General features: G+C 45.7%; 1 protein-coding gene across 1 annotated transcript in view; it reads left to right on the top strand.

The window, feature by feature from the left end:
* Window positions 1–6,032: 6,032 nt before the first annotated feature.
* The window catches only part of LOC126252175 (uncharacterized), a 436,577-nt gene continuing 428,137 nt past the window's right edge, over window positions 6,033–14,472 (top strand). The window contains exon 1 of the mRNA XM_049953045.1: window positions 6,033–6,267. Within this exon, the coding sequence (XP_049809002.1) occupies window positions 6,033–6,267 (235 nt within the window). The remainder of the gene's footprint in view (window positions 6,268–14,472) is intronic.

Genomic DNA, 14,472 nt, shown 5'->3' with positions numbered 1-14,472 from the left:
GTGCTATCACACACAGTGGTGTCATTAGAAGTGTTAGGAGTCAGGGAACGGCACTATCAAATATTGTCGAGAAAGCCTTGCTATTGCTCATTGTTTTGCAGTCTGTCGTTTTCTACAGCGAAATTTGTGGGAATCAACATCGCAAGGACAGGGGTATCAGTAACGTCCTTTACGCTAATCCCTGAGGCCTTTAGTGTCCATTCTGAGAAAGGGTGTGCCCGGAATATTTACCTCTGCCACTCATAACAAAATTTCAACGCTCGGTGTCGCAGTTCTAATCTCCATCTTAGAAGCGTCAAAATAAGGTGTGAAACGTGAGTAAATGAGGCTGTGTGACACTTCCACGCTGGCGTTGGGCAGAACCGTGGATCAATTTCTGACATCATTAACCATGTTTACGTCACATGAACGTCTGAGCTAGGGCCTCCTTCTCTCATTTGTCGAGACCTTGCTGCTTCAAGCGTCGTTGACCTCAAGGACCGCACCTTTTGCTCCATTATAGAGGAGGGTTGTAGGCACCTTTATGTCAGGTTTCAAGGTTAAGAGTCACAAAGGCTGGCAATTAAGATTTCGAAAAGGTAATCCTTCAAATGCTATCTAGGGCAGTTATTGAGGCATTAAGGAATTGCTACATTGTGAAATCAAATGCTGTCTTTACGGAAAGATATGGCAAAAGCCCTGCCGCAGTGGATACACCGGTTCCCGTGGGGGCACCGAAGTTAAGCGCTGTCCTGTCGGGAGTGGTCGGCACTTGGATGGGTGACCATCCAGGCCGCCCTGCGCTGTTGCCATTTTTCGGGGTGCACTCAGCCTCGTGATGCGAACTGAGGAGCTACTCGACCGAACAGTAGCGGCTTCGGTCAAGAATACCGTCATAGCGACCGGGAGAGCGGTGTGCTGACCACACGCCCCTCCTATCCGCATCCTCAACTGAAGATGACACGGCAGTCGGAGGGTCCCGATGGGCCACTTGTGGCCTGAAGATTGAATGGTCTTTACGGGAAGATACCTACCAGTTATCCAGTTATGCGGAACCACAGCGGCGTCATTCTACCGATATCGGGAAGACACGCTAGAGCTGCGAAGTTACAGGTAAATGATAATGAAGCGAAGTGTTAGTGGTAAAAGTTTTAGAGGGTGATGGAGGGTTCACTACAGCAGGCAGGGTTGAAACGTCCCCTTTAAACAATTATATACGTGACTGTGCCTTAAACTGACACACAATATTTTGTTAGCGCAACGCAATCTGACTTTCAATAATCCCTACAAAAGAATGGGCCCTGACTAACATTAAACTATACCTTTCACAAATCACTTACCTCACAAAAATCTTCGCTACTCAAGCTACTGCAATACAGCGAGCGCCACTACTGCCAGCTAAATAAAAGATTCACAGTACTGAAGGCACTCACTAACTACTGATAGGCATAGTTAGCAAATGAAAGATTTTGATAGAGAACAACCAATGTATTTACCTCAATAATCATAATATATATAGCAGTTCATGACAAATTTCAAAACTCCGCCATCTCTCTCCCCACATCCACCACTGCTGGCGGCTCACCTCCAACTGCGCAACGCTACGCGCTGTTCACAGCCAGCTGCCTAACACTACAATGGCGAGTATTACAACAATGCAAAGCAGCCACAGACTGCACACAGCACAGCCAGTGATTTTCATACAGAGGTGGTGTTACCAATAAAAAAACCTAAACAGCCTACTTACAGGGTTAAATTAAAGTTCAAGGTTTTCCATATGCAGATATGAAGAGAATTTTCAGGATAAGCATGGAGAGCAGTATCAAACCGGTCATCGGACTGTATAGCAGAACAACAGACGAGATATAGCAACTGCATTGGTTTACAGAACTTGCCATCAGAAATAGTAGATAAGTAGAAAAATTTAAACAGCGAGCGCTACATCACAAATTCTGTAAGACTCTAGGACTACAGACTCTCTTCCAAGTAACTATACAGCGCTATAACATATTTTATTATTGTATTTTTCGCCTCTGAATGACAAGGAATGTCTAAGCGTTATCGCCGTGTAATGGAGGGTACTTCAGCTACCATTATCATTGTCTATATATCTTTTCAAAGCGTGAATGAGGAGTAGGAAAATCTACTGTCGTTAAATCTCAAACGGTTCAAATGGTTCAAATGGCTCTGAGCACTATGGGACTCAACTGCTGTGGTCATAAGTCCCCTAGAACTTAGAACTACTTAAACCTAACTAACCTAAGGACAGCACACAACACCCAGCCATCACGAGGCAGAGAAAATCCCTGACCCCGCCGGGAATCGAACCCGGGAACCCGGGCGTGGGAAGCGAGAAAGCTACCGCACGACCACGAGATGCGGGCCGTTAAATCTCGTATTTCTTTTTCTCGATATGATCTTTTCGTGAGATGATCATATGAGGGAGTAATATGTTGCCTCACTCTGTTTCGAACGGACGATCATCTAATTCTTAACTCCAACTATGGTCCCTTTCGATGATGCACAACGCCTCTCTTCTAACGAGCTTCACTACAGGTTGGGGAACAAACCCGTAACGCCCTTACTCTTTGAAAACGTGCTCGTGACGAAACGTGCTGCTCATATTTGAATTCGCTGTTAATCAAACCTGGTAATGGTCCAGGAATAATGAGTTGTTTGCAGAAATTGATTAAATTACGAATTTTTCAGCTGCGTCTCTTGAGTGAATTACATTCCCTTATGATTCTTTAAGTCTGTCATTCGCTGAACGAGTGCGCAAACTTCAAGATATTATACGGTTGTCGCTCTTTACAGTAATTAACCACCAATCGCATAATCAAACTCTTACAGATATTTTTGCTAATTTATATGCAACACGTACCATCTAATTACGTTATGGGTCATCTGTCAGTCCCTATACCATGAACCCGTCCTCTGCAGGTCATCCTATACTTCACAGCAAATTCCTTGGCAGTAAAGGCCATATAGCACGTGCTTGAGCAAGCCCAAAATTAATGTTGCTTCCGATGTTGTGCTCCATCTGTTAGTAAGTCCTGACCCCAGTCACTAAATTGGAGCATTATTCCATGAGGTCCTGATCTGTTGCACAACAGTATCGAATGGAAATAGTAGCAACCTGACCACCGTTGTGTACATCCCTCTGGATAACATGGACGAACAGTACGAGGTGAGCTTACGTCACCGTTTACGAAAACCCTGCAAATCCCTGCTGTGTGATAATAAGACGACTTACGTAAATTTACCACAGATGGTCCTCAGCGACATAGACCTTCAGTGGAATCACATGCACCCGTCAAACGTCCCACCTTGAAACTGGGAATGTGTTCGAGCTCTTGGTAGCTCCAGCTAAAATTAAGAAATTGTTGCTAGAAGTGTGACACCTCCTTTCAGATTTTCACTATGGGCCGTACATATCGTCCGATCCAGTTGTGTTCACGCTGATGAGCGGATTGATTACCTATTTCACGATCACTTACCCTAACATCGGATGGTTCAGCGACCAGTGCCGCACAACAGCATACAAATTGATAAAAAATATGCGATCAAATACTACAAAATCCACGATTCGACAACAGGATGAATCTTCGACTCTACGTTGTTTGATTTCTCTGAATTTATATATCCCCCTATGCTGTTGTAAATACTTTATGTTACACGATGATGCTCTGTGGCCGTAACTAGTTGTATAAAGAAAGAAGTTTTAGTAGCTCTTGGCGGTGGAACATTAGGTGTTTAAATATTTACGAGCTGTTGTGAATAACCTTCTCAAAATACATTCAGGCTTATGGGTTACCTACGGAAATTGGAAAAACGTTCAATGATTTTGACGTTAAAATTTTGGCAATTGATATGATGAGAAATTCGCAGATACAGTATTTTCGTCTGATTTAATGGCATTAAAATTGCCTAACCATTTTCTTAATGATCCTACTGACACGGAAACCTGAAGTGACAGAGGTAATGTCGAAGTACTGAATTCAGTCTACCAGAGTTGCATAATGAGATTTTCACCCTGCAGCGGAGTGTGCGCTGATATGAAACTCCCTGGCAGATTAAAACTGCGTGCCCGACCGAGACTCGAACTCGGGACCTTTGCCTTTCGCGGGCAAGTGCTCTACCAACTGAGCTACCGAAGCACGACTCACGCCCGGTCCTCACAGCTCTACTTCCGCCAGTACATGGAAACATCCCCCAGGCTGTGGCTAAGCCATGTCTCCGTAACATCCTTTCTTTCAGGAGTGCTAGTTCTGCAAGGTTCGCAGGAGAGCTTCTGTAAAGTTTGCAAGGTAGGAGACGAGATACTGGCGGAAGTAAAGCTGTGAGGACCGGGCGTAAGTCGTGCTTCGGTAGCTCAGTTGGTAGAGCACTTGCCCGCGAAAGGCAAAGGTCCCGAGTTCGAGTCTCGGTCACGCACACAGTTTTAATCTGCCAGGAAGTTTCAGAGTTGCATGTTTCACTGCCGAACATCGTAACTCAGTTTCTCCTTACAGTCATCGCACTAGACGCCGATTCAATAGATGTTGATGTAAGTGATCGCGAAACAGGATATCGACTTGATCCGCTCCTCAAAGCAAAGACCATTGGACCTGGAGGTAAGTACGACACATGCACAGTGTCCGGTCACAGAAATTTGACCACCTGTCAGAAACCTCAATCACCACATTTTGGAGCGCAAGGCGTGCACAAAGAGAATCAGTGTGATTGTGGAAGGTACAGACGTGGATGGGCAGCTGCGCTAGGTTTATAGATAGAGGATTCATGGCGTCAACAGCCCCATCGAGATGGTCCCAAAGATTCTCGATTGGGTTTGAATCCAGGATGTTTGGTCATCACAAAGCACAGTAAACTATCGTGGTGTTCCTCGAAACATGCACATACATTTAGAGCTGTGAGAAACGTTGCATTGTTCTGCTGGTGGACACCACAGTGCTGACGAAAAGCAAGTTGCATGTGGGGGTGGACATCGTACCGAAGGATAGATGCTTACATGTGTTGATACCCAGTACTGCCACAGAAATATTAGTCAGACCATAACACTCCCACCTTCGGCCTGGACCCTTCTGAGGATTCTTGCAGGGTGTTTCTCTGGTTACACGCCAAAAAACCATTTCCTCCGTGTGTTCTATGGAGCATAGAAAGCGCTTCATCCCAGTGGACGTTCAGCTGCGATATTGGTGTGCAAATTCCAGCCATCATAAGCACGAAGAGCAATCAACATGGGTGGATGGACCAGATGCCTGCCACCGAGGCCCATTAGCAGCATTGTTTTCTGAACGGCCGTTGAGGAAACACTACTGTCAGATCCTCAGTTCATCTGGGAGGTCAGTCACTCAACTGTTGTGTGCCTATTAAACTGTACACATCTCTGCAGCAGCCGTTCACCACTGTCGTGTATTGCCCCTGGTGCACAATTCTTGCCTCGGTCCCGGTTTTGGATAGCGCAATTTTGCATGCTCGGTATACTTTAACGACGGGGGCACGCGAACTGTTTGCAGACTTAGCCGTTTCGAAACTGCCAGTGAGCTTGGCCCGAAATCCAATGATTATATTAATTTGGACGTGAGATAAATCGCTCGGTTTCCTCATTACTACTACTAATACTGCACTTTTTTCCACACACCCGATCCCCGACACGCTATATAGACTCACCACTGCTAGTGCTACCACCAGCCGTCTGTGTGGTGTTTTCGGACGTTGACGTCGAACATACGCGGTGGTGGCTTTAATCTAACTGGACCACATCATAATCCGATGGAAGGTGTGCACCACAAATCAACAGAGATATCGCCCAATGATCCATAATTTAACAACGTCTGTGTGCTTAGGAAAGCTAAGAATGGTTTTCACATTCTGATACTGCTGGACATTTGTCACCAGGCGTTTGGGCTTCTTTCAGCTCTCATACGTACAGCAGCAGCGTGACTCTGAGGGGATATAACTACTCGCTGTGGCTCTTTAGACGTACTCCATTTGTGTACACCCCACCTGCTACTGACAGTTATGGTTCCAGCTGTACACATCTTCAATTACGAATGATTTCTCCACAGGTGTCGTGGGTGCGCCGGCGTCCTGGGTCTGAGGAACTGCAGCTGCTGACGGTGGGCCGGCAGACGTACTCTGGGGACGAGCGGTACGCCGTCAGCTTCCAGTACCCGGACAACTGGAGGCTCACCGTCAAGGACTCCCGACCAGCGGACCAGGGCGACTACGAGTGCCAGGTGTCCACGCACCCGCCGCGCACTGTGCGTTACAACCTCCTCATCAGGGGTGAGTTTGTCTCAACACTCCCTATCTATATTTCTAAAAAACGTGTCGCTGTAGTGTCCGTAACACAGTTTATTGAAGTAGCACAAAATATAACAGCAGAAAATACGCTTTAGTGTAAACTGACATTAATAACTACAGAACATTTTACTAATCAACACAAACAGAATACATTTTCAAGTCCAGCCTGAGAATATGCCCATTCGAAAGCAGTTCTGTAACTACACTCCTGGAAATGGAAAAAAGAACACATTGACACCGGTGTGTCAGACCCACCATACTTGCTCCGGACACTGCGAGAGGGCTGTACAAGCAATGATCACACGCACGGCACAGCGGACACACCAGGAACCGCGGTGTTGGCCGTCGAATGGCGCTAGCTGCGCAGCATTTGTGCACCGCCGCCGTCAGTGTCAGCCAGTTTGCCGTGGCATACGGAGCTCCATCGCAGTCTTTAACACTGGTAGCATGCCGCGACAGCGTGGACGTGAACCCTATGTGCAGTTGACGGACTTCGAGCGAGGGCGTATAGTGGGCATGCGAGAGGCCGGGTGGACGTACCGCCGAATTGTTCAACACGTGGGGCGTGAGGTCTCCACAGTACATCGATGTTGTCGCCAGTGGTCGGCGGAAGGTGCACGTGCCCGTCGACCTGGGACCGGACCGCAGCGACGCACGGATGCACGGCAAGACCGTAGGATCCTACGCAGTGCCGTAGGGGACCGCACCGCCACTTCCCAGCAAATTAGGGACACTGTTGCTCCTGGGGTATCGGCGAGGACCATTCGCAACCGTCTCCATGAAGCTGGGCTACGGTCCCGCACACCGTTAGGCCGTCTTCCGCTCACGCCCCAACATCGTGCAGCCCGCCTCCAGTGGTGTCGCGACAGGCGTGAATGGAGGGACGAATGGAGACGTGTCGTCTTCAGCGATGAGAGTCGCTTCTGCCTTGGTGCCAATGATGGTCGTATGCGTGTTTGGCGCCGTGCAGGTGAGCGCCACAATCAGGACTGCATACGACCGAGGCACACAGGGCCAACACCCGGCATCATGGTGTGGGGAGCGATCTCCTACACTGGCCGTACACCACTGGTGATCGTCGAGGGGACACTGAATAGTGCACGGTACATCCAAACCGTCATCGAACCCATCGTTCTACCATTCCTAGACCGGCAAGGGAACTTGCTGTTCCAACAGGACAATGCACGTCCGCATGTATCCCGTGCCACCCAACGTGCTCTAGAAGGTGTAAGTCAACTACCCTGGCCAGCAAGATCTCCGGATCTGTCCCCCATTGAGCATGTTTAGGACTGGATGAAGCGTCGTCTCACGCGGTCTGCACGTCCAGCACGAACGCTCGTCCAACTGAGGCGCCAGGTGGAAATGGCATGGCAAGCCGTTCCACAGGACTACATCCAGCATCTCTACGATCGTCTCCATGGGAGAATAGCAGCCTGCATTGCTGCGAAAGTTGGATATACACTGTACTAGTGCCGACATTGTGCATGCTCTGTTGCCTGTGTCCATGTGCCTGTGGTTCTGTAAGTGTGATCATGTGATGTATCTGACCCCAGGAATGTGTCAATAAAGTTTCCCCTTCCTGGGACAATGAATTCACGGTGTTCTTATTTCAATTTCCAGGAGTGTATATTGACAGTAATAATGGCGTCCTGGCAGCGTGCCCGAAATATCTGGCCGGAGCAAACAGACTGGTATTCTAGCTTAGGCAATGACGCTGCTCGACCAAAAGTTTCTGGATGCAACAAAGACAAGTACTGTCACAGCGCTGCGAATGATGAAGCTCGTTGACTACATTAATATCCTCTTAGTCTGTGTCAGAGATGGTCATATCATGCCCGACGTTGTGAGAAATCAGGAACAGCCATTCTTCTGTCAAGGGATACGCAGATGATGTTTGTATTGTTGTGAGAACAGGTTCATCTCCTCCTCCAGAGATGCTGAATACCATCGAAGTAATCCGGCCTCTTGTCAAAAGTTTCTGGATACTCAGAAAGAGATGCGAAACAAATAACAGAGTGCTCTGCAGGTATATTTAGATCAATATAAGTTTAACGTTTCAGCAAGTCTAGTAGTGAATATATCAAAGTTGTTTCTCGATTTCCCTGTGATCGCAATGTTGACCTACTTGCAGGTAGATGGACAGCCTCGTCAAGCACTGATAGCTGCACGCTGGCAACACTTCCTACAGCTACAGCAATTTGCCAGTCACAAAGCTATTTCACTCTATCTATAGGCGTTCCGACTGCATAAAGCAGTAGAAATCGTGTCGGCTGCAAACAACAAGTGCTTTCTTATTCGCTGGCATATGGCGCAGGCACATGCTGGCATCGGAACTATGGTCACACGTGGTACCCACATTAAATAAGGCATCGTTGATATCCCTGGATGCCTGACGAAGTGACGGAGCTAAACGAAACCTCCCGTTGCAAAGTGGTTGCAGTTTCGGTGCACATGTTGTATAAGGAACTGGCGTATTTGCGCTATTTCACAGTCTTCTATTCCCCAGAAGTGTAGCTCTGTGTGGACAGGGAACTGCAGGGAGGGCTTCTTCAGGAGATGTGCAACAATTGGTGGAAACTTCAGAAAATTTGTTTTAAGGGTGTAAACCTTGTGCACAGCTTACAGTTGAAAATGTTGTTTTATAGGTTGGATGATTGCTTTTTGTGAGAGGTATAAAAAGTGGCTGAGGTTAATTTTGCATCGTTATCCATCACATTAAGTGTGGAAATGCCTTCGTTGTTGGGAACCTGGAACTGTGCCGTAGTTGCTGCTTCTGAGCAGAATACATTCACATGGATCTGTAGACCTGGTTCCAGGAGAAAAGCCGGGGGTTGAAGGCACAGACCCTGCAAGAGTGAGTCAATTATTTCACTCTAGACAAAGTCTTAATAACGTGTCAGCATACTCATATAACTAATTGTCTAAAGGAAACAATGCTGTTCATTAGTGAAGGCTGGACTTGTTACTTAGTGAGAGCTGGAGTCTGTTGAATGGAGAGGTATTCTTCGACTTCCAAGCCGTTGGTAACACAGGGAAGAGAAACTCCATACTACTGGGTCTGATGGGGCGACATTCTTTTATCTGAATCTTTCCTCATCCGGTGATGAATTTTCCTTTCTGCAATATTTTTGGCTATTTCAGAGGCATATATAAGAGGCGACTTCAAAATAAAAGTTACACATTTTTATCTTAGGCCAAATGACTTTTATTGAATGCTGCACTAGTATGGGGAGCAGTGAAATAAATGGAACATCCACGATGATGGGATCATGGAGTAGTTCCATTCGAAAGTAATTGCCATATCCGTTAAAACATTTATCCCACTGACAAAAGTGTCAATTCCACTTTCGTAGAACGTGGTCGGCCGTTAATAGATCAATAACCACACAAAGCCTTTCACTTCCTCGTCCGTCTGAATGCGGGGGCTGGTTGGAAGACACGGGAGGTGGGAGGGGATTCCCATCGGACTATAAAAGGACGGTAAAAGAAGTATGCCGTACCCTTTCAAAGGAGCCATCTATGCATTTGCCTGAAACGATTTAGGGAAATCAAGGAAAACCGAAATCAGGATGGTCGGACGCGGGTTTTGACCGTCGTCTTACCGAATGCGAGTCCAGTGTGATAGCCATTGCGCCACATCGCTCGGTTCGGAACTTGTGTGAACAGCTCTAGATTTCTTTGGCGAGGGAGATGTGGGACGCATCCATTGGCCGCTTTGCTATTTGCCCTCGGCCTGTTGGAATGCTGTCTGACAGCATCTTTCTGTTGCACAATACCGCCCCTGCACTGCCAATCGGACGAAGACTTTTATCGATTTAGCTGGGAAACGCTACAACATCCTACGTGCAGCCCGGATCTTGCATAGTTAATTTTCACATCTGTGTCTACCTAAAGAAGGATATGGGTGGGCATTGGTGTCAGTCGGACTAGGAAGTGCATGTTTGGGTGAGGTTGTAGATTGGTCAGCGGCCGACACCGTTCTACGAAACATCACTTTGTCTCTCAATTGTGATTGATTTGGAATGGAACCATTCCTAGGTCTGGTTGTGGCGGGTTTTCGGTTTTCATTCAACTGACCCTCATACTTACATGGCAATACCTTCGACCTAGTCACGAAGTGTCTATAAACAACAGGCAGAACGTTTTAATAATCTTCCAATTACTGGAAGATATAAGTCCGCTCCTTGGTCACGCAACAGTTCTTTAGCCGCTGTGTTAACATCCCCATCGTTGGAAAATATGCGGTTTCTACTAATAATTTCCTCAATAGCTTGGCCACTGTTGTCTGTGGTCGATGTCGATGACGTTCCCGATCTGAATCACGAACGTCTCTACGAACGTAGCCAAATATCTGGCATAATTTCACCACTGCTGGACCCGACATTACATTTGGCCCATATACCGCCAGAACGTCAAGGTGAATCTGTGTACAATTTAGGCTTTTTGCCCACAGGTGTAGTGCTGTCCAGCACACTTTAAATTTGGAGTCGTTTCCAGTTGTCACGCCATTTGACTCCAACATTGTTATACACCTGTTACCTGCACAGCAACAGAGCTGCGTTTGCAGGAAACGCATAACGTGTACTCTCTTCTGACAATGCGCCTCTTACATTGTGCAGTAGTCTGTAGCGTGCGACGGCATGTGCAACAATGTGCTTTCAGTAGGCTCCTAATTGTCTAAGAGGAAACAGGTTACTTTTTGTTGTTCCATGCAGGAGTAAAGACCAGGGGGAGGGGGGTGGGGGTTGACGACAGAGATCTCTAGATTCGATATTGGTGCCGATGGTGGAAGAAATCTTTGTATTGCGAACGCTGCTCCATTGTGTACGGAAGAGCTATGCCAGGTTCAAATAACGTCGACGAAGGCATGTGGCTGCCGTTCAAAACTACATTCCCTAGAGAAACTAGAAGCATTCGAAGACTGCATAAATGGAGGTTAATGATTTTTCTCAGAATCTGAGTAGTGGTATTGTATTCGATTCATTTTAGATCATTTTAGATACATATCCGTGGGGTACGCCGCTCCATCTTATACCCTGTCATGGAGCAGTGCTGATGTTACTACATAAAGTGGTTTACTGAGGCAATTTGGAACAACGCAGGTTGTGCATTTCAGTTTACATTCTAAGAGCGCAGATAAACTGTTCACAAGCTGCAGACAACAACAATTTGTATCGTTTGGAGCAAAATGAGTTTAACTGAACCAAAAGGTGCGCATACAACGTATGAGCAGCAAGTAATTATCGATTTGTTCCATAAAAATACGAGATCGTTGGGATCGGTTCATTTTTGTAATTTGGGCATGAAAACTTAAATGGTAAGACGCCTTGCTTGGTTACAATGAACCATAAAAAGTTAAATTTTTTATTAGAAACATTAAAAGTACTGTAGTGTGTATTTTAATCCTGACTGTTACAGTATATTGAAAAATAACTCCATTGTCGTCAAATGGTCTTAAGGGATACGACCCCTGACTAAGGAGGCATCTAAAAGAGTGACACACAAACAAGAATCGGCTGGATAATTTTCTCTGTAAAACTTAGAAATCAGGCTGAAATCCATATGATCCCGTTCTGCGCAGCGATCGTTGAATACAGAAAATACAGAAAAGAACAACAACTGATGGCGTTTTGTTATAGTTGGTCTACATTTCAGCTATTACAAAGTCACCTTGAGTGCTCAAAATAGCAAAATAGAATATGGAACAAGTATATCATAGCTGACAACGTTCCGCAAGTACATTCTTCAGTACCACAGAGGTAAATACCATATAACAATAGGTGATCCCTTAATTTCTCAGAATGTGACATATCAACCGATCCTTTCTTCGAGTCAGGTTGTGCCACAAATTTCTTTTCATTAACTTCTCATTAGTCATGTTATCTACTCCAGAAATCTTCAGCATTCTCCTGTAGCAACGCATTTCAAAAGCCCCAATACTCTTCTTGTGTAATCCTTGTTTCACTTCCATACATGGCTTACTCAATACAAATGCATTCAGAAAGTTCTTCATAAAACATATATCAAAATTCGATGTTAATAAATTTCTCTTCTTCGGAAACGCTTTTCATTTCATTGCTAGCCTACATTTTACATCCTTCGTAATCGGGGAATCATGAGTATTTTACTGCGCAAATAGCAAAACTCATATACAAATTTCAGAGTTATATCCCAATCCTATTGCCTCAACAGCACCTAATTTAATTATACTACATTCCATTATCCTTGTCTTGCTTTTATTCGTGTTCATCATACATCCACCTTTAATGACCCCGTTCATTCCGTCCAAGTGCTCCTCCAAGTCCTTTGCTGCCTCTTACAGAATTACAATGTGATTTCAAACCTCAGAGATTTTATTTCCTCTCCATGAACTATAATTCTTACTTCAAATATTTCTTTGCTTTCTTTTACTGCTTACTCACTGTACAGATTGAATAAGATCGAGGATAAGCTACAAACTTGTCTCATTCCCTTCTCAACCATTGATTCCCTTTCATGCTCTCGAATGTTTCTTGTGTCAGTTGTAAACAGCCTTTCGCTTCCTGTGTTTTACCGTTGTTAGTTTCAGAATTTCGAAGAGAATATTCCCATCAACATTTTCAAATGCTTTTTCTGAGTCTAAAACTGCTATAAACTCATGTTTGCGTTAGGGTCAGTATTGCCTCATGTGTATCTAAATTTCCCTGGAAACCAAACTGATCTTCCCCAGAATCAGCTTATATCAGTTTCTCCACTCTTCTGTAAAAGATTCATGTTGGTATTGTGCAATCATGACTTACCAAACTGATTTTTCTGTGATATTAACACCTTCCAGCAACAGCTTTCTTCGGAAAGTCTGAGGCTATTTTGCCTGGCTCACATATCTTACTCTCCATATGGAAGAGGTTTGTCACGGCTGTCTCACCCAGAGTTATTAGTAGTTGTGACGGAAAGACATTTACTCCAAGGGCCTGGTTTCGATCTACGTCTTTCAGTGTTAGTTCAAATTCTTCTCGAAGTATATTATTTCCCATCTCATATTCGTCCACGTCCTCATCCATTTGTGTGATATTGTCTTGAAGTTCATCTCCATATTATTAACTCTTTATGCCCTCATTCCACCTTTCAGCTTTCCGTTCTTTGCTAAGGACTCTGACCTCTTGATATACATGCAGCTGCTTTCCTTTACTCCATAGATCTCTTTAATTCTCCTCTAGGCCGTATCTACACACACCAAAAAATGTTTTGCATCACCTCGGTTCCGAGAGTTCCGGAACGTGTACAGAAACTTGGAATAGAGATCATCATAACATAATTTACGCCCTTTTTATTACTCACGAAAACCATACATCGTATGTTGTACCACCATACAGCGAGACCTTCAGAGGGGGTGGTCGAGATTTCTGTGCACACCGATACCTCTAATACACACTAGCACGTCCTCTTGCATTGATGCATGCCTATTTTCGTCGTGGCATACTATCCACAAGTTCATCAAGGCACTGTTGGTACAGATTTTCCCATTCCTCAACGGCGATTCGTTGTAGGTCCCTCAGAGTGGTTGGTGGGTCACGTCGTCCATAAACAGCCCTTTTCAATCTATTCCTTGCATGTTTGATAGGGTTCATGTCTGGAGAACATCTTGACCACTCCAGTCGAGCGATGTCGTTCTCCTGAAGGGAGTCATTCGCACGACGAAGGTGCGAATTGTCGTCCACGAAGACGAATGCCTCTCCAATGTGCCGTGTTTTGGTCGCACTATCGGTCGGAGAATGGCATTCATGTATCGTAGATCCGTTATGGTGCCCTCCATGACCATCAGCGGCGTACGTCGGCTCCACATACTGCCACCCCAAACAGCAGGCAACCTCCACCTTGCTGTACTCGCTGGACAGTGCGTCCAAGACGTGCAGCCTGACCTGGTTGCCTCCAAAGACGTATCAGACGATTGTCTGGTTGAAGGCATATGTGACATTCATCGGTGAAGAGAACGTGATGCCAATTCTGAGCGGTCCATTCGGCATATTATTAGGCCAATGTGTACCGCGCTGCATGGTGTCGTGGTTGCAAAGACAGATCTTGCCGTGGACTTCGGGAGTGAAGCTGCATCATGCAGCCTATTGCGCACTGTTTGAGTCACAACACTACGTCATGTCGAAGCGGGAAAAGTATTATCCAACATGGTGGCATTGCTGTCAATGTTCCTTC

The sequence above is a fragment of the Schistocerca nitens genome, chromosome 4 (genome assembly GCF_023898315.1).
Source record: "Schistocerca nitens isolate TAMUIC-IGC-003100 chromosome 4, iqSchNite1.1, whole genome shotgun sequence".
Classification (NCBI taxonomy): Eukaryota; Metazoa; Arthropoda; class Insecta; order Orthoptera; family Acrididae; genus Schistocerca; species Schistocerca nitens.
Note: the sequence above shows the minus strand (reverse complement) of the source record. Positions and strands in the feature narration are given on the sequence as shown.